The sequence below is a fragment of the Alternaria metachromatica genome (assembly GCF_023757995.1).
Source record: "Alternaria metachromatica strain BMP 0045 chromosome Unknown scaffold_35, whole genome shotgun sequence".
Lineage (NCBI taxonomy): Eukaryota > Fungi > Ascomycota > Dothideomycetes > Pleosporales > Pleosporaceae > Alternaria > Alternaria metachromatica.
In genome coordinates, this window is record NW_026055526.1 from 78,053 (window position 1) to 105,783 (window position 27,731).

The 27,731-nt window shown below is 55.0% G+C and overlaps 12 protein-coding genes across 12 annotated transcripts; 7 read left to right on the forward strand and 5 right to left on the reverse strand.

The window, feature by feature from the left end:
• Positions 1–111: 111 nt before the first annotated feature.
• Positions 112–921, forward strand: J4E83_009640 (uncharacterized protein; the record flags this gene model as incomplete). The annotated part of the gene is made up of 1 exon (XM_049336525.1): positions 112–921. The coding sequence occupies one exon, from the start codon at positions 112–114 to the stop codon at positions 919–921; it is 810 nt and encodes a 269-aa protein (XP_049184306.1).
• Positions 922–1,388: 467 nt separating this feature from the next.
• J4E83_009641 (uncharacterized protein) lies at positions 1,389–2,165 on the forward strand (the record flags this gene model as incomplete). Its single annotated transcript, XM_049336526.1, has 3 exons — positions 1,389–1,677; positions 1,778–1,846; positions 1,906–2,165. 3 exons carry the CDS (start codon positions 1,389–1,391, stop codon positions 2,163–2,165), a joined length of 618 nt encoding a protein of 205 aa, XP_049184307.1.
• Positions 2,166–3,377: 1,212 nt separating this feature from the next.
• J4E83_009642 (uncharacterized protein) lies at positions 3,378–5,097 on the reverse strand (the record flags this gene model as incomplete). The annotated part of the gene is made up of 3 exons (XM_049336527.1): positions 3,378–3,961; positions 4,012–4,929; positions 4,983–5,097. 3 exons carry the CDS (start codon positions 5,095–5,097, stop codon positions 3,378–3,380), a joined length of 1,617 nt encoding a protein of 538 aa, XP_049184308.1.
• Positions 5,098–6,227: 1,130 nt separating this feature from the next.
• J4E83_009643 (uncharacterized protein) lies at positions 6,228–9,431 on the forward strand (the record flags this gene model as incomplete). The annotated part of the gene is made up of 3 exons (XM_049336528.1): positions 6,228–6,856; positions 6,903–7,884; positions 7,932–9,431. 3 exons carry the CDS (start codon positions 6,228–6,230, stop codon positions 9,429–9,431), a joined length of 3,111 nt encoding a protein of 1,036 aa, XP_049184309.1.
• A 248-nt stretch (positions 9,432–9,679) lies between these two features.
• J4E83_009644 (uncharacterized protein) lies at positions 9,680–12,058 on the forward strand (the record flags this gene model as incomplete). The annotated part of the gene is made up of 6 exons (XM_049336529.1): positions 9,680–9,706; positions 9,759–11,192; positions 11,242–11,370; positions 11,418–11,636; positions 11,689–11,805; positions 11,858–12,058. The coding sequence occupies 6 exons, from the start codon at positions 9,680–9,682 to the stop codon at positions 12,056–12,058; spliced, it is 2,127 nt and encodes a 708-aa protein (XP_049184310.1).
• A 546-nt stretch (positions 12,059–12,604) lies between these two features.
• On the reverse strand, positions 12,605–17,017 carry J4E83_009645 (uncharacterized protein; the record flags this gene model as incomplete). Its single annotated transcript, XM_049336530.1, has 4 exons — positions 12,605–13,682; positions 13,731–14,303; positions 14,354–16,342; positions 16,389–17,017. The coding sequence occupies 4 exons, from the start codon at positions 17,015–17,017 to the stop codon at positions 12,605–12,607; spliced, it is 4,269 nt and encodes a 1,422-aa protein (XP_049184311.1).
• A 258-nt stretch (positions 17,018–17,275) lies between these two features.
• On the forward strand, positions 17,276–17,560 carry J4E83_009646 (uncharacterized protein; the record flags this gene model as incomplete). Its single annotated transcript, XM_049336531.1, has 2 exons — positions 17,276–17,335; positions 17,384–17,560. 2 exons carry the CDS (start codon positions 17,276–17,278, stop codon positions 17,558–17,560), a joined length of 237 nt encoding a protein of 78 aa, XP_049184312.1.
• A 248-nt stretch (positions 17,561–17,808) lies between these two features.
• MRI1 (S-methyl-5-thioribose-1-phosphate isomerase) lies at positions 17,809–19,033 on the reverse strand (the record flags this gene model as incomplete). The annotated part of the gene is made up of 2 exons (XM_049336532.1): positions 17,809–18,472; positions 18,519–19,033. The coding sequence occupies 2 exons, from the start codon at positions 19,031–19,033 to the stop codon at positions 17,809–17,811; spliced, it is 1,179 nt and encodes a 392-aa protein (XP_049184313.1).
• A 1,034-nt stretch (positions 19,034–20,067) lies between these two features.
• Positions 20,068–21,593, forward strand: J4E83_009648 (uncharacterized protein; the record flags this gene model as incomplete). Its single annotated transcript, XM_049336533.1, has 2 exons — positions 20,068–20,208; positions 20,259–21,593. 2 exons carry the CDS (start codon positions 20,068–20,070, stop codon positions 21,591–21,593), a joined length of 1,476 nt encoding a protein of 491 aa, XP_049184314.1.
• A 460-nt stretch (positions 21,594–22,053) lies between these two features.
• J4E83_009649 (uncharacterized protein) lies at positions 22,054–22,820 on the reverse strand (the record flags this gene model as incomplete). The annotated part of the gene is made up of 4 exons (XM_049336534.1): positions 22,054–22,501; positions 22,576–22,647; positions 22,704–22,722; positions 22,769–22,820. 4 exons carry the CDS (start codon positions 22,818–22,820, stop codon positions 22,054–22,056), a joined length of 591 nt encoding a protein of 196 aa, XP_049184315.1.
• Positions 22,821–23,642: 822 nt separating this feature from the next.
• Positions 23,643–24,830, forward strand: J4E83_009650 (uncharacterized protein; the record flags this gene model as incomplete). Its single annotated transcript, XM_049336535.1, has 1 exon — positions 23,643–24,830. The coding sequence occupies one exon, from the start codon at positions 23,643–23,645 to the stop codon at positions 24,828–24,830; it is 1,188 nt and encodes a 395-aa protein (XP_049184316.1).
• A 1,183-nt stretch (positions 24,831–26,013) lies between these two features.
• On the reverse strand, positions 26,014–27,372 carry J4E83_009651 (uncharacterized protein; the record flags this gene model as incomplete). Its single annotated transcript, XM_049336536.1, has 3 exons — positions 26,014–26,244; positions 26,298–27,172; positions 27,300–27,372. The coding sequence occupies 3 exons, from the start codon at positions 27,370–27,372 to the stop codon at positions 26,014–26,016; spliced, it is 1,179 nt and encodes a 392-aa protein (XP_049184317.1).
• Positions 27,373–27,731: the final 359 nt, after the last annotated feature.

The window sequence follows — 27,731 nt, forward strand, 5'->3', positions numbered from 1 at the left end:
CCTCTCCGCCCCCAGGAGCCTCGTCCGCCGCGTCCACCGCGTCCAGCAACTGCCGCCTACCAACACGCACCACCCTGCGCCGCAGCCACGTCCTGGCCGCGCACGCCTCCAATGGCCGTACTGGAGAGCACTGCAGTCGCCCGCGACGCCAAACCCGCCCATCTCGCCTCGTCTCCCCTCGCCCGGGTGATGCGCGAGTTCGAGGAGCTCGTCCAGGGCTTCGAGACGGGGCTGCTGCGCTCGCTCGAGGACCCCGCCGCCGACGACGTGACCACGCCCAAGAGCACCGCCCGGCGCGACGAGATCCGCCGCGAGGCCTGCCGGCTGGCCATCTCAGACCTCAGCAACCAGTACACCCCCAAGTACATCCGCCGGTCGCTCGACGCCGCCGAACTCGAGGGCAAGCGCGTCGAGGACCAGCTGCAGAGCCTCTCGCTCAGCGGCCGCGCTGCCGACGACGAGAGCGACCTGGGCAGCCTGCACAATGGCTACTTCCGCCTCTACTCCACCGAGCTGTTCGACCTGCTCGGCCAGCCCACGGAGCTGCGCTTCGGCACCCTGCGCTTCCACAAAGACACGCTGAGCCTGCCCGAGACCCCCTCGCCGCCCCACGTCACCGTCGAACTCGCCCTCAACGACGCCTTCTTCGTCGCCGACTCGGAGGAGACGCTGCCCTACCACACCTTCCGCCTGCCCACAACGCCCTCGTTACAGAACCGCGGCATACGCAGCAGGAAGTACGACGACGACGGCACCTTCCCCGAATACGACTCGTGGCTGCTCTTCACCTTCCTCGGCAACGGCTGCATCAAGCTCGAAGTGCCTATCGAGATGTGCGCAGACGTCTACGGCGGCTGTCTGCGGGGCCGGGAGAACGAGGAAGTGCTCTTCTGGGGTTTCTTTGTTGACGATGACGAGTAGCGTCGCATCACATTTGCTTGGACTGGAGTTGGTATCAAGAGCTAGACAGGGCTTGGCATTGGAGTTGGGCGCAAAGGACTGGCCTGGTCGGCCGCCGGAACGGGTGCTTGGACATGCATTCACGACTCACGAATTTCCTTAACTGTACCTTCCTCTTCTCATCCCCGCTGCGGGGCCATATTCCCTCACACTTTAGGCCGTCAATCCTGCGCGTCATTACATTCTTTCCAATTGCGTTCTGGGCGGCATTGTGCATAGCAGTTTACAGTTTACTCCTCAAAAGGCGGACGATGAGGTAGATGATAGAGCGCATGGAGCGACACAGCATTGGTACTCGATAATACACACCGACGGACAAATCACATGCGCCGGATAAACCTTCTGCCGATCCCTTGCTCTTACCTTTTCTGATGTCCAGCCAACCTTTGCATCTGCATTATCCTCAATTCGGCAGTCCACAAAGCACCATGGCGCCCACCTTGCCCGAAGCAGACGCTGCCGCTGCGAACACGCCCGTTGTCGCAAACACAGGATTCAGGTTGGGCGACGAGGAACAATTTTCAGATGCAAGCGACAGCGACCAATCACAGACGAGTCAGCGAAGCGCTTCCCCGAGGCGAGCAAACGGCCAGGCGCCTGCGACCAAGTCGAAGAAGAAAAAGCAAAAGGACCGACGCAAGATGGGCGCATTGGCTGATGAGTTAGTCGACGTCTTGGGCGACGCCTTCTCGACGCCCCAAACCGACCTGCAGAGTGGTATGTCACGTGGTGGACATGACGATCTAACGTCTATTGATCCTACGCGCACTTGCTTTTGGCACGTGCGACTGGGGTGAGCGAGTCTAACATGATGCAGGCCCGGTCCAGCAAGCCAACGGCGACCAAACTATGGCCATCGATTCCGAGCCTGTGGGCAAGAAGATGAGTGAGTTCTCTAACGGACCCTCAAACGTTCACTTCACCGTCATACTAAACCCTGTCTAGACAAACGCACCCGCCAGAATCTCGCCAGGATGCAAGCACGCAAAGAAAGAAAAGTAGCTAACCCCAAGATGGACATGTCGGAAGACAAGACACTGCAAGCCCAGATGGCAGCCGCGGAGCGCATAGGCATGTCCTTGGACGCATACCGCAAGATCGGCAGTGGCAAGGGGATGTCAAGAGCAGCCGCACGGAGAGCAAAGAAAGATGCCATTAGGAAAGAGCGAGCTGCAGCCGCGGTAGACGAAATGGAGATTGGATAAAGGAGCTGAAAAGACCTGCGTTGGTGGCTGAGATGAAAGTGCGGAGAAAGCATGAAGCTAAGGAAACGAGACAATCCGAAAAAGCCGATGCATCAAACAATGTTTCCTATGTCGCACGCTTTCGGACGTGATCTTGTTTTTCTTGCGTCTTCTCAATGCATACATGAAGATGCAAGCCAGACGCCACTGTCGTATCCCTCTCACGTCTCTGCCAAGTCTCACATGTTCGTATCCCAACTATAGCGTCGCGACATGAACTACGGTTCCCCCAACCGTTGAATACTAACGTGCCCGTCTCTTTCGGTCCTACTCTTCCCTTCGCGAGCGTTTTCTGTCACTCTCGCTTACCCAGACTCGTTACCAAACGCGTGGCAACCTTACGCTTCACCGCACATCACATCGTGCGAGAAAAGCAAGTCAGGAAAACAAAAATCGTTCAGTGTGGCTGGCAGATAGTACATTCTACCCTGTTTGTTGTGCCGATACTGCCCGACAGCGTGGTTTCTCTCCGCGGCGTGCATCAGTGTTTTGCGTGATGTGAGGCTTGCAAAGAAGAAGAAACGGTGTCACAAAAAGTAAGACCTGCATGCAGATATGTGTCACGTGAGAGAATGCTGTTGCGGACCCTCTTTTCTGCCAACGGATGCGGCCAGATAGGTTGGGGTTCTGGTGCCGCCTTTGGGGATGGAACGAGCAGAGGGGTCGTTGTCGCATGAGGAAGTGTTAGGTACCCTGATTGAGCAGATCGGATGCGTTGTGTGAGATGTGGCAAGCATGGTGCAGACGGTGACGGAGATCAAATAGGAAGGTGTGGGGAGTGGGATTGATTGGTGGAGATGGGAGGGCTGAGGAGATGGATTGGTGGAGTGATGTGGCGGAAGATTGATATGATCTGGGAGTAGGCGTTCTTGATAAAGGGCATTGATGCTGTTGTATACGACATGACTGTTTCAGATCTTCGTAAACATTTAGAAAGCGTCTTGTAGAGCTTGCTAAGTAAGTAGAAAGTACCTTTACTCTTACCTTTGCCACGAGCATCTATACTGGTGGCAATTATCGAGAGATAAGCAAAATCAGGCGGTTTTTATCAGATCGAAAGATGGATGTTGTTCAAACGATTGGATTCTTGCAATGAGTTCCAAGTCGTCAAATGTCATTACATTCAAATCAAGCTCCGTTCAATCATAACGCAACCCAGCACCTACACTACCCCTACTCATGCACATTATGAATATGCCCGGACTCATCAATCTCCACCTTCGCCCTCTTCAAACTAGCATTCCTCGGGTTAGGCGCCTCAAAGATCTCCTTAAGCTCCTCGAGCGTCTTGCCCGCCGTCTCAACAAAGAAGAAGAAGATAAGCGCAATCTCAATACAAATCCACACAATATACACGAGATACAACTTCCAGCCAATCTTCTCGATGCCGACGGAGATGCCGTAGGTGTTGACGACCATGGCGACGTTGAGGAAGAGGAAGTTGAGACCGGAGCCCTTGGCGCGCGTACGGTTCTCGAGACACTCGACGGCATAGAGGGTTTGGAGGGGGGTCCAGCCCCAGGCGAAGAAGATGCCGAAGAGGTAGATGGAGACGATGGTGCCGTAGGCGAGGTTGTTGTCCGGGGTCGCGGTCGCGGTGAAGGCTGTGAGGAGGACGTAGGCGAAGAGGCCGCCCCAGAGACCGCCCATGAGCATCTTTCGTCGGCCGAGCCTGTCGAGGAGGGTGGCGCCGTAAATGGCGGCCAACATGCTGAAGATTGGGTTGATGGCGTTGATGAGAAGTTGCTTGTTGGGGTCTGATACGAAGTCAGTATACATCTCACTATCTCGTATCATCAAAACTTACCAGTGATTCCAGCGTTCTTGACCATGGCGGGCATGAAGTAGCTGACGACGTTGTTACCACTCCATTGCCCGAAGAAAGCCATGGCGATGACCATGGCCAAACGGTAGCGTGCAGCCTTGGTGTTTCCTAGCTCACGGAAATCCCACCACGGGTTGTCGTTGCGAGTAACAGCAAAGTCCTCGGTAATCTCGTGTAGCTGGAGCTGGACGATGGGAGAGTTGGGGTTGCCGTTTCCGTGGTACTTGGCCATGATGGCGATGGCCTCCTCCCTGCGGTCATGCGCTAGCAGCCAACGCGGCGTTTCTGGGAAGAACATGATCAAGCCCATGACAATGGTCGGTAGAATGCACTGAACGATAGTTGGGATTCTCCAAGCCCACGAAGAGTTGCCCATGTGGAGATTGGTGCCGTATGTGGTCCATCCAGCCAGAATGTTGCCAACCCACCAGAAGTTGTTGTACATACCAGCCATGGTTCCACGGTAGGCAGGATGCGCGAGTTCGACGGTGTAGGCAGGGCCAGCAGCAGACGCGATGGATGCGCCAAATCCGAGGATGAAGCGACCGGCAATGAAATGTCCCATCTCGTGGGCTGTGGCTTGAACGGCGGTTCCGACGAGGACGAGCGCGCAGCCGACAGCGATACAGATACGGCGACCGTAGCCATCAGCAAGGAATCCACAGAATGGGAAGGCGGCGATTTGACCGAGGTTGTAGATGATGAAGATGATGCCGGTGCTGGATCCCTCACCAGTCAGCCCGAAGGTGTTCTGGTAGGCTTTCATCGCGTTGATGGATCCCATGAGGGAGCTGTCGAAACCGTTGAGCGTAGAGACTAGGTAGCCAACGCCCATGATCATGTACAGCTGGATCATGCCTCGAGACCAGAGCTTCGGCTTCTCTGCCTCGATAGCAGCGGCTGTATGCTGTCAGCGCATTCTTCCCGTTATCCCAGATGTAACCTTGACTTACTGAGAGCTACCGAAGCGACATTGGCCTCCTTGACGTTCGCATGCTTGTTCATGTCATCGTCAACTGCACTCAGCTGGTGCGTCACAGCGCCCATGTCTTCATTCTTCTCCCCCATCTTGAATGTGTCGCTGGCAAGGACTGGAGAAGATCTGGAGGTGTGGAGCAGAAAAACGGGAAAGCTCTCCACTTGATGGCCGATTTGCAACGATGCGCAAGCTTTCCGGAATACTGGGTCTCTTTATAGTATACAGGCTTCTCCGCAAAACAAGTAGCGCCTGCAGGTAATCCTACCCCATGGCACCGAGGCAATATGCTCTACCTTCCTGACCCGATGCATGGTTTCTGCTCTGCATGCAAACTGTTGCGCTCAGGCGCCACCCGGTTGGCCAAGTATGCTTGTTGTACGGCAATAGCACCGCATTAGGGGCGGAATATTAGCGGGATTACTGGGAAATTTTCAACTTCCAAGCTCGCTATACCACGATGGTACCAGGGCCAAGTAATAGGGCCTTCTGCAGGGGCGGGCCCAGGTCCAGAAGCAGGCCGGTTAGCGGACGGACCTCCCAAATTGTACCAGCTCTGGAGCGCCACGCGCGAAGTCTTTACGAAGGAGATGAATCAAGAATTGAGCCGGTCGGTTTGGCATTGAGTCGCGAAGAACCAGGCGAGGGTTAATGTGGTGTAGCTGGGCTGGGCAGCGGAGTGCGGGGATGGATTCCTGGAGTAAAGCCAGCCGAGTTGGGCAGCCGCGCCGTTGATCACACCCCTTGGAAAGGCAAACCAGACACCTACCTCTGCGAATACAATCGTAAGAAATTTACTGCTCCTGCAGTGTCTCTATGTGTTATAGAAACGCGTTTTAAAATCATTACATGCTGCAAGGCGCCTGTTCAAAGTTTTCCAAGGTTCCCTCCAACGGAGTCGGAGTGATCAAGCGAAGAACCCCCGCTCGCGCTTGCGCCCGGACGTCGCCCCATCAACCCCCCGATGCGAGCCCTCCCCAGCTCCTACATGCAACATGCGCCGTTTATTGCCGACACGTTCCTTAGTCCTGCCACCTGAGAAGCAGATGGAACGTCCTCTTGGCGTCTACGACATGTGGGCGGACGGCTTCCCTGATCAGTCCAAGTCGCGCGGGCGACCGCAGTACAGCCGCCTTACTGTGGGGTGTCGACAACTGTATCAAACATAGAGGGCGTAGAGCAGTGGTTCGTGGAAGTACCATCAACTTTCAATTCATCCATCATGTCTTCAGGTCAACACCCAGCAAGCGTTCCAGACTGGAACAACCTCGATGTCCTCCACAAGAACACGCTGCCTGCGCGCGCATACTTTCACAACTACGCCTCTGAGGCTGATGCGCTTAGTTCCGATCTGAGCAAGTCTACAACCCACAGTCTCTCCGGCACGTGGAAGTTTCAGCATTCATACTCGCCTTTTGAGGCCCCGGAAGGTTTTGAGTCAACTACATTCGACACATCATCATGGAGCGACATTGCCGTGCCAGGCATGTGGCAGCTGCAGGGCTTCGGAAAAGGCCCGCAATATACCAACGTAATTTATCACATTCCAGTTGATCCACCCAACGTGCCTTTTACCGAGAACGAGACTGGATCCTACGTTCGTAAGTTCAAGGTCCCGAAAGATCTCCAGGACGGTCAGCTTCGACTCCGTTTTGAAGGCGTTGACGCCGCTTTCCATGTCTGGGTGAATGGTAAAGAGGTTGGCTATTCTCAGGGTAGCAGAAACCCTGATGAGTTTGATATTACTTCGTTCGTCGATCTCAATGCCGAGAACACCCTGGCTGTTAGGGTGTACCAGCATTGCGACGGAACGTACATCGAAGACCAAGACCAGTGGTGGCTGAGTGGCATGTGAGTATGGTCCGTCGTCGAGATGAACTGAAACTCATCATCACAGATTTCGTGACGTCTTCCTGGTTGGCTTCCCCAAAGCTTCCCGCATCGAGAACGTCTTTGCCCAGACGCTTCTGGATTCATCCTACACTGATGCCGAACTCAAAGTCAAAATCAGTGCAACTGGCTCTGGCAAGGTTGCAGTGAAGCTGCTGGACGCAAAGAAACAAGAAGTTGCCTCGTCCGCGGCGGACATTAAGGGGGATGGCGGAACCGAACTCAGCATCCAGGTCAAGGACCCACTCAAGTGGACTGCTGAGTCGCCAAACCTCTACCATCTTGTGGTCTCTTCCGGCGACCAAGTTATTGCCCAACGCATTGGCTTTAGACAAGTCGAGATGAAAGATGGCCTGATCAAAGTCAATGGTAAGAGGGTCGTTTTCCGCGGAGTCAACCGCCATGAACATCATCCCACTCTTGGTCGTGCTGTGCCGTATGAGTTCATGAAAGAGGACCTTCTTCTCATGAAGCGTCACAACATCAACGCCATCCGCACATCCCATCAGCTCAACGACCCACGACTGTACGACCTCGCAGACGAGATGGGTTTCTGGGTCATCGATGAAGCAGACGTGGAATGCCACGGCTTTGAGAGTATCGCCGATGCCGCCCTATCTAAGGAGGAGCGCAATCTACCGTTCCGTGAGCGTCAGCTTATCACTAGGGACAAGGCCGCGGAATGGACGACCGACAACCCAGACTGGACGAAGGCGTACGTGGACCGTGCGGAAGCACTCGTTAAGAGAGATCAGATGCATCCATCGATCATCATTTGGTCTCTTGGCAACGAGGGCTTCATGGGACGAAACTTCGTGGCCATGTACGAGCACATCAAGAAGTACGACGACAGCCGGCCTATTCACTACGAAGCGGACATTTACGCAGACACCATGGATATGTACTCCAGGATGTATCCCCCGCTCGACGAGATCATCAAGTTTGGTCAAGATAAGGAAAAGAAGAAGCCACTGGTGCTTTGTGAATACGTAAGTTACGCCATGTTGATTCTTAGTCCTATGACTCACCGTATTAGATCCACGCCATGGGCAACGGCCCCGGTAACATCAAAGAGTACATCGATGCCTTCTACAAGTACCCAACTTTACAGGGAGGTTTTGCTTGGGAATGGGCGAATCACGGTCTTCTCACCAAGGACAAGCAGACCGGCGAAGAATTCTACGCTTATGGTGGTGATTTCGGCGAAGAGGTTCACGACTCGACCTTCGTCATGGACGGCCTTGTCAACTCCGACCATTCGCCCAACGCTGGTTTGATCGAGTACAAGAAGGCTATCGAGCCTGTACAGCTTCTAGAAGTGAATGGTTCAAAGGCCACGTTCATCAACCGTTACGACTTCATTACGCTCGATCACCTGGTCTGCAAATACACATCAGTCTCGTCTTCATCCTCTGATGGGGTTACTGGAGATCTGGAAATTCCTTCTGGTATCTCGCCTGGCCAAACCTTCGAGGTGCAACTTCCCACGATCGAAGCTCGCGAGGAGGAGGTCTTGGTTAGCATCTCGTTCCAGTTGAAGGAGGCTACACCATACTTGAAGGCAGGCTTCGAGATCGCAACAGCGCAGGTGCCTGTTACTCCGGTGTCGTCCTTGAGGAAGCCTCAATCATCAGGCAAGCAAGTCACCGTCGAGACAACATCCCGCAACACTCTCAAGATTACAACGGAACAAGCCACCTGGGAGTTCAACACCCTCCATGGCAGTCTCACCTCCTGGAAGCAAGGCTCGACCGAACTTATCTCCAAAGCGCCTGAAATGGACATCTTCCGCGCTCCTACCGACAACGACATCCCGCAAGACGGCTGGGACTGGAAGGACAAGCAACTCCACCACGCAAAGCCATTGACTCGCAAAGTCGAGTGGTCACAATCAGGCTCAGACACTTTCAAGGTCACCGTGCACCAACGCGTCGCACCTCCCGTCCTTTCATGGTCCATCGACTGCGTTCTCACATACACATTCAGCGCCAACGGCACCCTATCCGTCCACGTCACCGGCACACCCAAGGGCGAGAACCTACCCCGCACCCTCCCCCGCATCGGCCTCGTCCTGGAACTCCCTGCACAATTCCAACACGTCGAATGGTTCGGCCGCGGCTTCGGCGAGACCTACCGCGACAGCAAGCTCTCCCAGCCCGTAGGCAAGTACACAGCCTCCAGCATCGACGCCCTCTGGGTCGACTACGAAGTACCCCAAGAATCCGCGAACCGCACAGATACCCGTTATGTCAGCGTCACTAACGGCAGCGGCGCTGGATTGCTCGCTCAGTTCGCGGATAAGAAGAGTGAGCAGAGGAAGTTGTTTGATTTCCAGGTTAGCCATTATAGGATGAAGGATGTTGCGGCTGCGGACCATCCGCATGAGTTGAGGAGGAAGAAGAGGGAGGAGGTTGTGCTGAGGTTGGATGCGGAACATCATGGACTGGGTAGTGGGAGTTGTGGGCCGAGGACGCTGGATGAGTATAGTTTGCTGTGCGAGCCTTTTGAGTTTGAGCTGTTGTTGCAGGCACCTTAGATAGGTATCGTGGGTATACAGTGAACAATATGACAGTTCACTTACCAGATTGTATGTCGGGTTTCCGATGTCGCACGTTGATGGTGGTGGGTCGCGGTAACCTTGCGGACGTCCTTCCACGTGCGCTACTGCTCTTTCCCTCGCCTTCACCTATCGCGACTGCCATATCTTCCACCTCACCCCACCAACTGTCGCCCACTTCCCAATTCACATACCACTTGCCTTTGGACATCTTCAAGGCCAACACCATGGCGAGTGGAACGAAGAAGCGACGAGTAAGTGTTGATGCGGCTGTACCTCACCTGCATCTGAACTAACGAGTGGCAGAAGTCGCGATCGCCAGTCCGTGATACAGCTTCGAAACGCGCACGTGTATCTAAAGCTAGCACGCCGAGTCGCTCCAACTATACCGAACGTGAATCCCAATCCTCACGCGCTGGATCAACAAAGAATACATACCCAGCGCCGAGGCCAGACAGAGCGTTCTCTCTACCCACCGGAGAAGATTGGGTGTTCCGTGTTAGGGTCATATCATCCGCGACCGACCTCGGCAATGATCTTTTCAAGGATGCAGTACAAGGACTCGTCCGGACCTGCTTCCCTGACGGCATCCTGGATCAGCTGGGATCACACGTCATGGAACAGCACATGCGCGAGGAGAAGGCGCCAGAAGAGAACATACGCAGGATGGCAGAGATCTTTCGTATCGAGATGATACAGCGCATGGCCTCAATGGTTGCCGAGCATCTCGTTACTGCGGCCGAAGTCGACTCGGTACTGGAAACCATGCTGACTGCGAGCGCAAGAGCTCAAGGGGATAACATTGGAGAGGACATCTTGGGTCACATCACTGCAAACCTTCTACGATTGAAAGCAAGAGCCCCGGAACACTCGACCGAATGGCTAGCCAGTGGTAAGGCGGAACGCAAAGATGACAGCAGCGATGGAGATGTGAGCGTTGGCGATGTCTCTGAAGAGGAGCCTAAATTCTTCGCAAGGACCAAGAAACGCATACAACGCAATAAGAAGGAACAACGCGTGCGTTCGACGACTCCAGATAATATCGCGGACGACGTTGAACTGGATGTCGATCTACCCGCGGCTTCGAATAAACACAGAAGCCGGAAGACTAAAGACAAGAAAATCTCTTCCAATTGGAAATGGAACATCGAAGCGAAAGAGCTTGCAGATGAAGACGTGGCTGAAGCTTTTCCACGCACGAGCGACTTGTTTGCTTATCATGCGCTGCCTATTACCAGACGAAAACTTGGATCGCACGTATCACTGAAAGAGACACGATGTGAGATGCAGACATTGCTTGATGATATGCCCCAGGACGAGTTTGAGAAGTGGGTTGAGAGCTTACAGAAGCTTTACAACGGCGATCGCGAAATGCTAGTACGACAAGACGTTGCTAGTTCAAGTGTTGACCGGCAGATCACTCGCGTCACTCCAGCGCCAGTCGAATTCCGCAAGAAGGCTGGGAAGAGCACGAAAACATCATCAGGTAGTTCGGATCGATCGAAGGGACGCGCGACTAATGCCGAGATTGCTGTTGAGGAGACAGTCGTCAAATTGGAGACAGCAGTAGGACTGAGTGGAAGGACAGACGATGTATCAGGTACTCGTGTTGCGGAAACAACAGCTGCCTTCCGCCAATTGTCAACAGAAGCACGAGACACTAGTCGACCACTGTCCAGCGTAGAAGCAGCAGGTGGGCAAACCCACTCGGACCCTCAGAGTAATGGCACTTTCGACAGTGTGAGTAGTCTCAGTGTCAGCAAAACATCATTGTGCTAATCTTTAATAGGCTTTCGGGATGCCAGTACTCAGTCTGCTCTGGGGATCGGACAGTCTGAATGCCACTGAATGCATGAGTGAGTCTGTCCGCATCACGCAAACAATCATGAGCAACCTGAGACATCGCATCTCCGCAGATGTAGGTTTCTACTTTCACTCATCCTGACCAAAGCTAAAACGCTGTAGCGCATTGTCGTGAGCGGCTTAGGTGGCGCGAACAAGACTCGCACAACGTCTGAGCTTCATAACACTATCGCCAGTGCTTTCCCAAAACCTGGCTCTAAGTATAGCTTCATGAGGATCAAGAAGGATATTGAGGCGGCTCTGGTCCCATGGGTCATCGCGGAGCCGAGCGCTTTCCCCGAATTGAAGGCCATGCCTTTCGTCTTCGCCCACATCGTTCCAGTACGTTCACCTACAAATTGGCCTTTCTCCAGAGACTAACACATTCATCTAGTCGGTGCCAGCTGTCCTCAACCTTCTCTTCGGCTCCTGGCCCGTTGTATCCGCGTTGAGTGGATCTGAGATGTGGAACGTCATCTTACGAACTCTCCAGCGACGCGGTATCTCCGAGGTACAACCTCCTACCTGCTTTAGTACACTGAACGAAACTGATGAGCAAACAGGCATCTGTAGGAGCTGCCAACATCGACTGCTTGCAGATCGACAGTCTTTGCGATAAAGTCAAACACCCTGAGATGACGCGACGTGCTCTCCTTGAACGAGTCATGCGTCGCTTAGCCTTCTCGCACAGGGAGAACTTTCCGGAGCTGAAAGCTACACCTGTCGTAACGACTTGGGAGAGAAAGACAGGATTGAGGTGGTGAGGTTCGGAACGTGTGTGTTTACACAGCGTGTCTTTGTGGTGTACCCTAATGCGACGATGAATAGTATGGCTGGTGTCAAACCAGAAGTGATCGATCACGGATAGCTTTACGAACACCTTCCTGTCGGGTATCATTAGTATGCGCTGAGCATGACAAAATTTCCCATGCTGAGACTCAAGGTATCCTAGGCCGGATGGATGGTGCATATAGTTGATGGGTCACAAGCCGGTGACCATGCGCAGTTGGTTGGTTGTTTTCTAGCTTGTGAACGAGTTTTCAAAACCCATCCCATGAAACTCAGTTCGCATCCATCTTGAATAAAGTGCTGTCAAATTGAAAAAACGGCTAATCTCACGATCAGGACGTGCATGCAGTAGGCTCTGCATCCGCACGGCATCAACCACGACAAACCATCACCCTGCTAAGATAAAAAGTACAAGATCACGAACTAGAGGCTCAATGTGTTGTATTAGCCATACAAAACCAACTTCAACTTCAAATTGTACACAATAACGCGATTATACTACAAGTCTATGAATTACGCAACTAACCCAAAACCCTACCAGCAGTAGAAGCCGTACTGCGGTCCTTGGTCTCCACCTTCCTCAATCCCTTACCCGCAGTAATCTCACCAAGTAAAGCCCCACGGTTCGGTGCTCCACCTGGAGCCTTCATGCTAGGCATTGGAGGTGGCGGTGGTGCTCCACCAGCCGGAGGAGGCGGTGGGCCAGGTGGAGGCGGAGGTGCACCGTTCGAGGGCATCGGGGGAGGTGGGGGGATGCCTGTTGGAGGCGATGTCACGGCTGGGCTCTCGGCACGGGGGCTCTTGTTGTCCATGGAAGAGAGAGGGCGCGGTGGCGCCATGGTGCCGAATAGCATGGAGGCTAGCTGCTTGGCTCCACCTTGAGTAGGCGCTTCGTCGTCGTCGGACGAATCGTCATCTGAGTCAACGACGGACCAGTCGTCGTCGTCTTGCCTTCCTAACCTGCGCGCTGAGGGTGCAGCAGGCTCATTGAACGTAGGCATGGCAGCCTTGTTGGCATTCTCTTGTGTCAGACGGTGGAAGGGGTTCGTGGAAACCTCGCTCGTGTTGCTGGGTGGGGGTGGAGGTGTAGAGACAGTGCTGTTCTCCTGGTTGGACATGGCCATCTTCTTCAAGAACGGGTTCTTGGTTTCGGTGTCGCCCATGCCAGGGTGAGGACTAGTCACCGAAGACGTAGGCGGACTGGCAATGGATGATGGTGGTGTGTTGTGCGAGATCTGGGGCATTGGTGGCGCTTGAGGAGGTGCAGTGTCACGCGGCAACTCCTGGCTGGCGGTAGGGGTGGTGTCTTGAGGCGTGATGTTCTGCGGGCCATCATCATCCGACGACTCGTCATCGTCGAGCGCCTCAAGCTGCATCTGCAGTTGACGTTCGCGTTCACGAGCAGCTTCAATCTCCGCACGCTGGGCAGCCAGCCGGGACTCCTTCTCTTTGGCGTCCTTGGAAGCAGCCGCTCTGCGTTTCTTCTCTTCGGCCTTCTTGAGTTTGCCCTGCTGGACTTGCTCTTCGAGGGCGCGAAGTCTGGCTGAAGCAGACTCGCGCTCCTTGGCCAATTCGTCCTCTTGTCTGCGTTCCTCATCCCTGATGTTTGTTAGCGCAATTTCAAATGATAGATCGAGGTACACGTACTCCATGCGCTTCGTCTCGGCTTCTTGGGCCTCCTGCTGTTCGCGGATAGCCTTCTCAGCCATGTCGTTGTCTGCTTTCTTCGACTCTGCTTCCGCTTGCTGAACGTCGTGCTGCGCAATCTCGTTCTTGTTCTTGCGCGACGCTGGCGGTGGGGGCGCTGGCTTCTTACCACTGCTCTTGGATGGAGCGGGCGGTGCTGCAGATTCGTCGTTGAGACGTCTTTGACGCTCTTCCTCGCGACGCGCATCCTCCTCTTCCGCCTGGCGTAGCTTCTCTTCGCGTTCCTTCTTCTCACGGTCGGCGCGCTGTTGGGGTGTCTCACCAGCCTTTACTGGAGCTTTGATGCCCAATGCAGCCAGACGCTCGGCCATTCGCTGCTCAGCCTGCTGTTTGATGAAGGCCGCACGCTCCTCTGGAGTCTTGTATGCCGAGTACGACCCACCGGCGGGCGTAGTCGTTGATGCGCGAGGAGGAGGCTCGACACGACCAGCAGGACTCTCATAGCGTGACGACGATGGTCGGTTGTCCTCCACACGAGCAGCCGATCTAGACCTGTAGTTGTCGCGAGATGAACTGCACGGAATTAGCACGATGCCTCTTGATACTAATCAAATAGTACTTACTCGTCTTTACGGATACGCGAAGCGCGACTGCTGCGCTGTAGATCAAAGATGAAGTCCTTAACGTCATCTTCAACGCCCAGAGCCTCCTCCCATCTACGACGTTCGTGTTCGCTTGTGTTGTCGTGTCCTCCCTCCTTCAGGCTTGACTCTAGACCCCTTGTGTATTCGTTCACGCTGTCTTCGACGTCCCGGATCATGCGCTCGTTGTGCTCTCTTTCAGCTCGGATGCGCGAAGTCTCCTTCTCCAAGCGCTCAGTCGCCGCTCCAGTGTCGTCACTGGCAGGAGCAGGCCTTCCTGTCAAGGCAGCAGAGCGTGCTTGCATCATAGCCTTGGCGCGGGCTTTCAAGCGATCAGATTCAGTTACGGCACCGCCAGGTCCAGTGCCAACGATGGTGGACGCAGATCCGGGATGCGCCTTGGCGTCTCTGAGTCTGAAGAGTTCGAGCTGGGCGTCTGCGATTTCACGCTCAGTACGGCGCACGTTAGAGGCAAGTTCGGGCAGGCGATCAGTCAAGGTCTGGAGTTGGCGCTTCAGGGCACGGCGCTCCGCATCCGAGTCAGACGATCTCAGTGAAGCTTTAGGGTGAGCATCAATGTCTTCTTGCACCCTGCGAATGCGGCGATAGAGATCTTCAGCCTCTCGGCGATCTCGACGATCGAGCGCATCATCCTCGTCAGCGGCGTTCTCGTCTTGTGTGTCCATGGCATCCAACAAGATTTGCTTCTCTTTGACTGACTTCCTGAGCTGATCAAGGGACATTTCATCTGACCGTTCAGAGGATGGTGAAGCCGGCTGCGCTGGTGAAGGCGAGCGACCACCACCTCCGAGGCGATGTCTGGCGCTCGACTTGTAGCCTACGTTATCGTCATTGTTACGGAATACCGTGGCATCCTTTCGGCCGCCAGCTTGTGGGCTACCAGCACGGAACGAGTGGGACTTCAGGTAGCTGACACCAGTGCGCTGGGGCTGGAGGAAGGCACCAGAGTTCTTCCTGTCCTCGGCATCTCCACGCAGCAAGTTCTTCATTGCACCAATAGAGTCGTTGATGTTGCGCGTAGAAGGGGGGACCAACTCCGGGGGGAGACGGGCTGGAATGGGATAGCCGTTGAGCTTACGGTAGATCAAATGCATAGCAACGGCGAATTGGTCCAAGTCAAGACGACCCCTGTCAGCAGAGTCGGCAAGTGTCCATATGCGCTCCAAATCTGGCTTGGGCAATCCACTTTGTCCAAAGATCTCAAGAGCTTGCGCTCCGCTAATGTAACCCTTGGTCATGCCGTCCCAGGCCTTGAAGGTGTCATCGTACAGCTTCTTTTCTCCCTTCGTAATAGCCCAAGGAATTGTTGCGTTACCAGTCAACCCAGCAGTCGTATGGTTGCCACCCTCTCGGCCCGTCTGGGGCATCATTCGTTGCGCCAAAGCCTCAATGTTTGGTAGTCCGGTGGCAGGGGTGTTCGCTAGGCCCCACTGACCAGGCATGCCCGTGGGCTGAGCATTGAGAGGAGCCATGCCGGTCTGGTTGGGCGCAAGGCTTGAGCCGAAGCCAGTGGGCATAGGAGGCATCGGTGGACGTGGTCCGTTATAACCACCTGGAGCTTGTCCGAAGCCAGTGGGCTGTGGCTGCATGCCCGTGGGCTGCTGGCCGAAACCCGTAGGCTGTGGTTGCATGCCTGTTGGTTGCTGTCCGAAGCCAGTCGGCTGTGGGGCTAAAGAGCCCAGTAACTGGCTGTTCGAAGGCTGTGGCTGTGGCTGCTGAATCGTAGGAGGCTCGAACTTCGGAGCATTGCCTGCCGGCGTTTGGCGGTTCGACGATTCGTCCACGACTCCAAACGATATAATGTCCACCATGCTAGAGACCTCATTCTTGACTCGTTCGGGAAGGGAGTTGGGCAGATCTTTTCCGGTCAGCTTGAGATTGCACAGGTACATGGCGAGGGCGAATTCGGGGAAGAGGAGCTGGCCAGACTTGGTCGTGTCCGCAAGGGTCCTGCGTCTGTTAGAATCGGGCCACGTATGCGATTTGTGCAACATACCAGATGTGCGAAAGCGCGTCCCCAGACAGCTTGGAGCGCATCAGGAGATCCCGCGCCTGGTCGCCAGACAGCGCCTGGGAGTCTCCCACGGCCGACTTGAACAGCTGCTCGAACTTGGCCTGGTCTTGCGCCGTGATGAAGGAAAGCCTTATGCTCGGGATCTTGCTGCTCTTGGCCGGGACGGGCGGTGGCACGGAAGACGCAGAGTTGCCGCGGAATGAATCAGCCATCTGCGCCGATGTCATGCCTGTGGGCTGCGGCCGCTGAGGTTGGGCAGGCGGTTGCTGCTGCTGTTGTTGCGGCGGCGCGCCAGTCTGGAAGGGCATTTGCTGGGGAGCCTGCTGCTGCTGCTGGAACTGCTGGCTCTGCTGCCCTGGGAAGCCCGTGTACTGCGGTTGCTGCGGTTGCGGCTGCTGTCCGAAGCCCTGCGGCTGGCCCGGGAAGCCAGTAAACTGTTGCTGCATTGGCTGCATTGGCCCTCCTCCGAAGCCCGTCGGCTGAGGTGCCAGTCCGCCCTGGAAGCCGCCGGGCTGCTGGAAGGGCTGCTGTTGCGGCTGCTGCCCATACTGAGGCTGCCCCGGTCGGGCACTGTTCCCACCCCCTAAGTACGAGTTGGACCCAGAGAACATGGTGGGCGAGGTGGCGCGGGTCGATTAGAAAAGGAGAGATGCGCGCATGCGGTGGAAGAATTAGAAAGATCTAAGGAGCGCGCGCGGGCGGGAATGGTGAAAGGTGGAATGGGGTTGGTTGCGAGTCTGTGCAGCTCGCAGCCCTGGAGATCCATGGGTAGGTTCGCGCTAAGGTCCGTCAGTCGTCATCTTCGAGGACGCGCTTGCCTCCTCGGCAACGGGCGCCCGCCATTCACGACTTCCTGCACCATCTCCACAATGTCGAATGCCCAGAACGGAACAGGCGCTGGTCCGCAGTCACAGGCCGAACTCGCCCAAGTAAGTTTGCGGGAGTCCCTCTGTTCTGAGTGTTAACAGCTCTGGTAGGCGTTCAAGGACCTGCAGCGAGGCGAACAGACCGCCGCCGCTTTGGAGAATCACCTCGATTCGATCGAAAAGCAGATCGAGGCGCTTTTAGCCCAGGCTGAGAAGGCTGAGCAGGAACTGAAGGATACCCCGGAAGAGGACAAGAAGCCTTCAAGCGAAGCAAAGGGCTCTTCATAATGTCTACTCAGCATGCGCCTGCTATATGATGTATGCGACATACGCTCGGATATACTTTCTAGAGGGATGAGGAAGACGCCACATAACATACGGGCATCACGACCGACGGACACCAGTTTGACGAGCATGTCGGTCGTGGTTGGCGAGGCAGGACATAAGCATACATAATGTGCTCTTAGCAGAAGAGACAGTTCCCATGATGGATTGATGGAGGACGATCTGCGCTTCCAGATGTCCTAAACATTTGTCTATAAGCCACCGACAGTTGAGGGCTTTACTTCGGACCCCTGCGTCTTGAAGACCTCGTCCAAATGGAATACACCATTACTGTCCTTCTCAACCACGCCTACCTCGGTGATGATGCCATCAATAAGCTCCGCAGGTGTGACATCGAAAGCCGGGTTCCACACACCGATACCGTTCGCTGCTATGCTGATAGTTTCGACAACACCCAGATCCAGCGTAACACCATCGTGTCTAGGTCCCTTGACAAGTGTCACTTCCTGTCCGGGGCGTTCTTCGATGACAATGTCGGCTCCCGATTTGGTCTTCAGGTCGATGGTAGTTCTTGGTGCGGCAACGAGGAACTTGACACCGTGATGCTTTGCAAGAATGGCTAATGAATAAGTTCCAATTTTGTTGGCGGTGTCACCGTTCGCAGCCACCCGGTCGGCTCCAACCACAATACCCGCGATGTTCTCGCTCTCACCGCGAAGCCGGAGTAGCGCTGCCGCCATGGAGTCAGTGATGAGAGTTGCCGGTATCTTGTCGTGAACCAATTCGAACGCAGTCAGCCTAGAGCCCTGGTTGTATGGGCGTGTCTCAGAACAGAAAGCGTGCTTCAAAGATCCATTGCCGTGCAGTGAGCGGATTACACCAAGTGCTGTGCCATATCCAGCAGTTGCGAGAGACCTGTAGGATTAGCCGCTGGATGTTGTTGATACAGAATGGTACAAACCCTGTGTTGCAGTGTGTCATCATGCTCACAGGTCCCTTCTTTCCTGCCTCGGTGTTCTTGACTATCCACTCTGCGCCATGCTTGCCGATACTCTCGTTATCGCTCACATCGTCAACCAGCATCTTCTCCGCAGCAGCCACGTACGCATCTCTCACGGCTTCTCCACTCGCTCCCTCAGTTGCAGCAGCTTCCTTGGTAATCTTTCGAAGTTTGCCTGCTGCATCTGCAAGGTTGACGGCAGTTGGTCGGCTGGTCACAAGGTAGTCCAGCTTTTCTGTAATGAAGATCTCGACCTCCTCAGCTACTGAGGAGAGCTTCATGTTGGTGAGTTCAACTGCGAGGGCGAGAGCAGCGACTATGGCGATGGCCGGTGCACCTCGCGTCCGCATTTCCTTGATGGCGTGCCATGCATCAGTGCTGGAGTAGATGTGGTCATATTCTTCAGCATGCGGTAATTTCAACTGGTCCAGAATCTCGAGCTGGCCGCGTGAGTATTTAATCGCCTGGAGTACCATTTTGAAGGTTTCGTAGAATGGTGTGTCACTTGAATGCGTGGCAGAAAATTTCTGGATGGTGAGCGTTGGGTGTCAACAGCCCCATCGCGGACCCTGACGCTAACACGTGGGAGCTGCTCAACCCAGGCATGCGTGCGGCCGCATCTAGGTTACACGACATACCCGGACAAAACATACACGGCCCACCGCCTGGCATCGATGCATCGCTGCATCGCTGCTACTCCACGATCCGTAACTCTCGACGCTTCGGCATGACGGCACGCGATGACGAAATTTAGCCACGTGTGGCTCGGTGCCAAGGCTAGCTCCAGCCACCAAGCAACGCACCTGCCGGTATAGGCCACGGCCTCGCTGTTCTAGCCGGACCAACATGAGCTGGCCGGTATTGATAATCCACATGCATCGAGTAACGGTCTGTATTAAAGGAGGCGCACATGAATTCTGCAAGGAAGCCTTTCATCTTCACTCGAAAGTACCGCATTGCAGCCCTACGAGAGCCGCAAAAAAAGGGTCCGTCAGCTGCAAGGAACCGGCAGTGAATTGACCGCGGTTGTCCCATGACGACGCCAACACTCGGACTTCACGCATATACCTACGGCCCTCTGCGCCCAATTGCTCCTCCGCACCTCCGCTTCCGCTCACCCTCTAGATATCCCTAGTTGTTCGTCGCATAAGAACTGTGTTGTCCAACCAAGACGTTTTCGGTAACCACGCCCGTCTCTAGTTCTTCCCGATAGGCGGAGAAAAAGACCCACATCCTCACTATTTATCTTCTCCAACACCACACGCAGAGCAAGCCACCCAGCCAGAGAACATTACTGTGCACATGCGCAGACCAGCCAATCGCCGCATCCTACCGCGCCTTACCTCACCGTGCCTTACTGGACCCTCGTAGTTTGGGCCCGATATCGATTGGAAGGTCAGACGAGAGAAATCGCCACGCCTCGAACAACCCCGCGCACCTTTGCGCCAGTTATATAACGATGCCCCTCATGCCGCGCTCCAACTCGAGCGTTGGGGTAAGCACCGCAGTCATGGCCTCCCAGGAAGAGCCCATACAACCCTCGTACCGAGGCTACGGCACAATTGCTTCCCAGCGACCTGCGCAACGCCAAAGACGACACTCATGGCACACACGCCCCTGTATGCAGGAAGCAGAGAACTTCCAGGTCTTGGTAAGTTGTACAGGGCATATGCGCTCGACAGTTTGCTAACATAGCGACAGCTTCGTAACTTTCTCGTCGAACTCAACTGCCGCATGGACTTTCTGGAAGACTATGGCCACCTCAAATACGATGCCGGAGTCGAATACGCATACAACACACTGCTCGCCGTCCGCGAATCCTGCTCGAAAATGTCCGATGGCGCAATTGAGGCCGGACGGCGGCAGGCTTCTGTTTTCGTCGAGACCTTGGAGGGACGATACAAAGATGCGATGGAACGGAAGGAGACATTTGGGGAGAAAGTCTTGGAAGGAATAGTGCTCATGGACAATTACCTAACCGAGTTTGAGACGCGCGCGTATGCCATAAGAGACGGATCCATCGGCTCCTATGCGCAAGAGGTTTACGAGGAAGGTCGGAGAAAGATGGACGAGGGAATTGAGATTGCAAAGGGAGTGGTAGACGGTGGTCTCGACAAGGCACGACGCGCGCGTGAGACGATCGAACTCCGAGTTGAGCACGCTGTGCAACAAGCCCTAGAGCGAGCAAAGGCACACGGCCTGATACGCTACGACGACCTGCCCGAGCCCTGGCGAGTCAACCCACACATCCTCAAGGGCTACCGCTTCCAAGAAGGAAAGTGGGCTTGCGTCCGATCCATCTTCGGCCTGCACAACGAGCTGATTAATATCTGGACACACCTTCTCGGATTCATCATGGTGCTCGCCATTGCCTTTTACTTCTATCCTTCGAGCACCAACTTCAGCATGTCGACCAAAGCCGATATCTTCATAGCAGCAGTCTTCTTCTTTGCGGCATGCAAGTGTCTGGCCTGCTCGACCATCTGGCACACCATGAACAGCATCTCGCACCAAACGCTGCTCGAGCGCTTTGCCTGTGTAGACTACACGGGCATTTCCCTCCTCGTCGCCGCATCCATCATGACGACCGAATACGCCGCCTTTTACTGCGAGCCCGTCTCGCGCTGGTCCTACATGTGCATAACAGCACTGCTCGGCATCGGCGGCGTCATCCTACCCTGGCACCCAACCTTCAACCGAGCCGACATGGCCTGGTTCCGCGTCCTGTTCTACTGTTCCCTCGCCCTGACCGGCTTCTTGCCTTTTGGCCAGCTCGCCTACACCCGTGGCCTGGAGTGGGCGCAGTACTTCTACGCGCCCATCACTAAGAGTCTACTTGTATACGTTACCGGTGCGTTACTGTACGCGAGCAAAACACCTGAGCGCTTCTTCCCCGGCCTTTTCGATTACGTGGGCTGCTCGCACAACATCTGGCATGTTGCTGTGCTGGGAGGTATCATCTTCCATTACATGGCTATGCAGACTATGTTTACGCAGGCTCTTACGAGGGCTCAGACTAGCTGCTCTGTGTACTAGTAGCATTTTCTCCTCACGCCTTTCTCCACACCTCTTACTTATCCTTTCTTCTCTTTCCCCTTCTTCCTGTGGAGCGTTCGGCATTGTGGAGCGAGTTGGTTGTTTGCATTGGGTAGGCGTGTGACGTATAGATGTTGAGATGGTGGGTAGATGAGAAGGGTCCGGTTGGCGGATGCCATGCGGGACGCTGTATCTGAACTCATATAGACTGTCGATAATTACTACATCATGAACCCCTGAACAGTCATCCTAAACATCATCTAACAATATGCACTTTCTACACGTGCCATTCATTTTTGCACCTGTAACCTTTATACCATTCACAACATACCTGGGCGAATGTATACTTTTTGTCATTACGACTCCCAAATGCTTCTCTAGATAAAACTACCTACCTAACACTCCCCAAACGCCGTTCGCTATGCAGACAACCCATTTTGACCCCTACGCGCATCCCCATCTAATGACTATCCGGCACATCCGGCAACCTCTCAATAACATACTTCCCCTTCGCCACACTCACAATCGGCACACCCGGAATCTTGCGAATCCTCCTCTTAAGATCCCTATCATTCGTCGCAACAAGGTAAATCCTATGCTTCTGCACGCGATCCACAATACAGTCGTCCGCATACGTGCCCTTGTGCTCGCACTTGAGCCGCTGCCAGCGCTCGTCGCGCGCTATGCGCAGCGCGATGCGGTATTTTGGACCGAGTTTCTCGAGCTCCGCCATTACGCAGGTGGTTATTATGGGTGTGGCTTTTGCGTATAAGAGGTCCATGAGCGCTTTGTCGAGCTCGAGCTTGGCGTGCACGGTGTGCGAGAGGAAGTTTGTGTCTACGAGGACGGAGTAGGGGGGGCCGAGGGCGGTGTTGGCTTGGAAGAATAGGGCGGAGGAGACTTGGGGGCTGGATGAGGTGTTAGTTGGAGAGAGGATGGTGGGGCTGGGCGGTGCGCGTTGGCGGTTTTGTCTGGAGCTTACATTTCTCGCTTTGCCTTGTTTTCTTCCTCTTTCTTCTTTGCTTCTAGCTCGCCGGCCATTTGGTTCTTCTTGCTGGTGTGGTGTTAGTGCTTCTGGAGCGAATGGTAGTGGAGCGCGTGGTCGCATACAGTCGTGCATCTCGTTGGCCTGGGTACATTAGCGGGAGCTCATCCAGAACATATGCTGACCATACCAACTATCCTCTTGGTCTGCGCAAACTTGCGCGTCTTCTTTTGGACACCCATATTCGCTGAGTGCAGGGCTCGTCCGATCGCGCGCAAACTTTGTGAGGGATATCAAAGCTGTATGTAGATTTCTAATCGGATGGCGATGTAGCTTGGATGCCGCAGTAGCTTGCGCAGGGTCGGTATTGGGGCGTCGTGGTGGTGAATGTTCGCATACCACTTTTGCTATCGATAACGCGGGCAACTTTTTGATGCCAAGAGATGCAAAGTCGTCGGAGGGCCAAAGCGCCGATTGGAGGGAAGACGGCTGCGCTAAGGAGGGTCCCAGAATAGCAGCAGCGTTCCTGGTAGGAGGATCTGTCAACGCTGGCCCTGCATACTGGCCGTGTTTTTCCTGCATCCCTGAGCCAGCAACGAGGTGCAGACGTCAACAGTCGGCTGCTCTGAAGAGGCCTGACACGCGGACGACTCGATCATCGCGAAGAAAGCCCCAGTTTCCATTATTACGCTTTTCGATTTTCGATAAATCCCCATCGCTAGTCTGCGGCCATCCACACATCACGCGAACGGGGCGCTCAGACTGCGCGTATTTGCCCAGCGGGTCCTCGACTCCGCCCCTTGTTACCCTGACCCCGTATCCGTCTTGCACTCCACCATCAGCATTTCCTCTCGTTCCCCGTCACTCGTTTCGGCGCTTCTCTGTCCTATCGATATCCCCAGCGACTGCCTCCCCTCGTCGTTTCACTGCTTTTCTTTCACCAAACGATTCCTGAAACACGTCTGTTGGAGTACACGAGCATTGAACGCTGGGTCTCCTGAACCCTTTCGAAGACTGCCCAACGGCGACCCTACCTCCGCACACACCTAGACACCACAACCACGATGCGGCCTTCCGTCGGCTTCGTGGGGCTGCTGCTTGTAGTCGCACCCACAGTCCTCGCCCAGATCGAGAACGCACCCGAACTCAACACCGTCGCGCCCGGAGGCGACGCGGCGACGAACACAGCCGAGACCTCCGCCGCCGAGACCACACAAGCAGCGACAACGAACGCTGAGGAGACTGCTGCCACATCACAAGCCGCCACCACGGAAACCACCGAGGCGGCAACCACTGCAGATGCGCCCACCAGCGCCGCCGCCCAGACAGGGTCCACAAGTGTCTTCAACCTCGTAGGCGCGCCAACACTGGCTGGTATCGGTATCCCAGACATCAAGGTTCCCGACACAGCCGGTGCTGCCTTTATGCAGAAGTCGGATCTCCCCGATGGAACTGTCTTCATATGTGTAGGTGCTATCCTCGCCTTCTTCGGTGCGGCAGTGCTGGCGTGGCGCGGTCTCGTTGCGTGGTCGTTGCATCGTTCCGTGAAGCGGGCGGCCATGGCCCAAAACCTGGCTGATATCAAGGCCATGTCAGCAGTGCCTGGCAAGAAACGGGGGATGTACAATGTAGTAGGAGCAAGTTCGACCATGTCCCTGGATCACCTGAACGCCGCCCCCATTGGCAAGTCAAACAAGGCCTTCAAGGGCGCGGCTGCCAACACAGCACAGCAATCGCAATCCTCTCTCTTCTTCTCCCCAACCGCAGGTGGCGCCGCGGGTATGCGAGATTCCGTCCACGTAGCAGGCAACCGATCCTCCACCTACCTGCCCGCGGGATACTACGCCTCTGGCAATGCAGCACCCGCAGCCGGATCACCACAAATGCACATTGGCAGCCAGAACCCCAACAATCTTTCTGCCCTCTCCCTCTCCACACCCGGAAATCGTTTCAGCGCGAGGTCCGGCATGTCGCCACCAGAATCGCCATCACTCCCTCCATCGCGAGGAGGCTACGCCCGCGCACCACCATCACGAGACGGCCTGTCCAACTACAACCGCAACAGCGTCGCAACCCTCGGCCACCAACCCGGCACCACAAGAAGCCCCGTCTACGGCCAGGACAACAACACCGTCAGCCAGTTATCGCTCAATGTACCGGGCGGCACGACTGTGCCTGGTGGCCGCACGCCGAGTGGATACCTAGACGACCTCTTTGAAAACCACGGCAATGGATCCAGAGAACGATTCTAGTTGGATCTCGAACAGCAGCCCGCAAAGCAGCGTGTCGTGAGCGCAGGAACTTGTTCGCTGAAAAAGAGTCCGTCGTTAGGTTATCGTTTCTCGTATAAGCCGGGTGTGGTGGCGAGCGCTAGAGCCGTGTCTGCGAGCACTCTATCCATAATAGAAGATTACTACCGGGTATGAGTTGTGCGATAAAGACCAAAATGCCAAAAACGCGTTATCGAGGTTGTTGTCGAAAGTCAGAGAGAGAGAGACAGGAAAGGAAGAAGCCAGAAAAGAGCGGTGTCTTGTCTTGTTGAATATCCTCTTTGCTCATGCATGCCCCATTTTCGCGTGTGCACGTTCTTTCCGTTTTCTTGCTTTTGGGGTTCACGGCCGCAAGCTTGTGATGCCAACATTATGCCGGTTTTGGCTTTTGCTTTTTCTTTTCTCTGCATTGCCATCCCATTCTTGTGGTACTGTCGGGGGATTTCTTCGCCGAGTCCCGCCCAATCTGCCATCTTTTACTACTATCTTCTCTTCTTTTATTATCATGGCTTCTCTTATTATGAATGTAGGGTAGTTGCGCTCCTCCGTTATTACTGGAGTTAGACGGGCGTTCAAAGAATCTGCGAAGGGGAGCGTGCATTGGTCTCTAGCTGTTTGGCCATGGCATAGTCGTCGCGTTCTGAAGGCTCGTTTTGAGCGAAGAGAGAGTGGTCTCTACTATTGTAGATGTAGATTCTGCATATTAGACCCTATAATGAAGTACTATTAAACAAAAAAACGGTCGACGTGCTGAGTCAGTGTGGTGACTGTGGTGAGGAGCAAGGAAGGAAGCGGCGTGTGCTGTGTGATACGGTACAGCCGGTACTGGGTAGCGCTGGCGCTGGGGCTATCGTGCGGAGTTTGTGGAGTACAACATGCGATATGACGTCCCGGTGTGTACATCGTGTGCTTTGCTAATGCGTATTCGTTTAGCTATGTGGATTCACGGTTAGTACGGGTAGCATCACCTTAGATCACAGATGAGAGACAAGACAAGCAAAGGGCTTTGACAGTATTGAAAGCCAGTTTTAATGCGAAGCGCACCCTATGGTTCATCTATATCTTACACAAATGCATAGTCCAGTACCCTTTTTGTCTATCTACCACCAAACATCGATGCTGAATTTTGCAACGCTACGGCGTTGTAGTGTTTGTGTACATATGGCTACCTTGCCTTCTTGGCCATGGCCTTGCGTTTCCTTGCTTCGCCATTGAGGTTGGGCGCGGTGGCGTTCTGGATGGCGGCCTCCTCTTCAGTCAGATTGGATGTCTCGACCAGTGGCTTGTCAAGTAGTTCCTTCTTTCCGAGGATGCGTCCGGCGGTTTGGTTGTAGGCGAACATGGGGAGCTTGAATAGGAGGGTGTCGTAGATGGTGGGCTGGGGCTCCTCATCGGGCTGGATGCTGTTAGTGGATGTAATGTGTTGCAAAGCTGGATAGGTGTACGTACGTCGACAAGGTATTCGCCCTTCATACCATCTTCGTTCTCGACCTCCAAGAAGACATTGCCGACGGAGTCAACGACCAGAATCTTGCCATTCTCAGACACGATGCGCTTCTTGGCGCCCTGGGGACCGGAGATGACCTCTGCCTCGACCGGGGTGCTGATGCCGTCGTCGCGCGCCTTCTTGGCAGCTTGTGCCTTCTTGGGTTTTTTCGCATCCTTCTCCATGGCGCGTCGCTCTCGACGGTTGCGTGGGCCAACATCCTCGGGAGTCTCTTCGGGGGTTTCGTTCTCGAACTGCTGGGCGTTCACAGGGGCAGCACCGGCGTCAACTCCAGGAATGCCCTGGAGACCACTCTCGTCACCCCAAGCAGTCTTGCGCGCCTGGCGGACGAACCTCTCGGCGTAGTCCCTGCGGCGCTTCCATCCCATGACCAGGGCGAAGTAGTGGAAGCCTCCACCAAGAACAACGAGTAGACCGAAGATGACGGAGCCGAGGCCAGGGCGGAAGCGCTCGTAGTAGTAGCCAGAGCCCCTCCATGCTGGGAAGCCGTTCCTCAGGAAGTGATCGTAACGCTCGCGCTCAGGGCCCTTGAGCAGCTTTCCCACGACAGAGAGACGCTGGTAGGCGGCGGTGACCTTCTTCAGGTGCGCTTCGGTCTCCTTCTTGGACGGCTTCTTTCCCGCTGGGTTGGTCTTCGCATATTCGGTAACAAAGTTCTTGCGGGCCTTGTCCGGGTGGAGTTCACGCGACTTCTTGCGGAGGGCCTTGGTCAATTGGTCCTGGGACGCGCTGGGCTTGACGCCGAGGAGATCGTAGAAGGTGATGTTGGCGCCGTCTGCTTTGGCGACCTCGTCACGGATGCGGAAGATTTCGTGGTCTGCAGTGTGCTGTCAGCAAGTAGCTCGCAGTTGCACATGAGCTGGAGCTGGGGAAATGCATGTGGGGAAGGTGCATATGTGGCCGCAAGCATGCACTTGAAGACGACATGCAATTGGAATACGCACCCTCTTTGGTCCAGGCAGCGGCGAATGCTGCAAAGAGGCACAAGACCAATACGAGCAACGCGTGAGATCTCATGGCTGGGGTGGATGAAGTTTGGCTGGTCTGCGAGCAAGTGATAGGGAGGCTGCAGGCTTGTGCCGCCAGATGTCCAGTAGTGCCAATGACGGAACGTGGCCCAATTAGTCTGACCGCTGTCGACGGGACACAGGTGTAGCAGGCCTGCGCGATAAAGAGGCTCTCTCCACAGTGCAGTCGCTTTCCTCTTTCACTCCAAGTCTCTGCAATTGAATCAAAAAATGTGGCCTCTTCACGACTTGCATGTGAGACGCGGCTGAGCGTGTGGCTGTGTCGGTGGGCAGGCGCGACCCTGAACTACGGGATTCGCGGCAGGGGCCAACAAAAGTTCCCATACGGTCAGCGACACGCAACCTCCT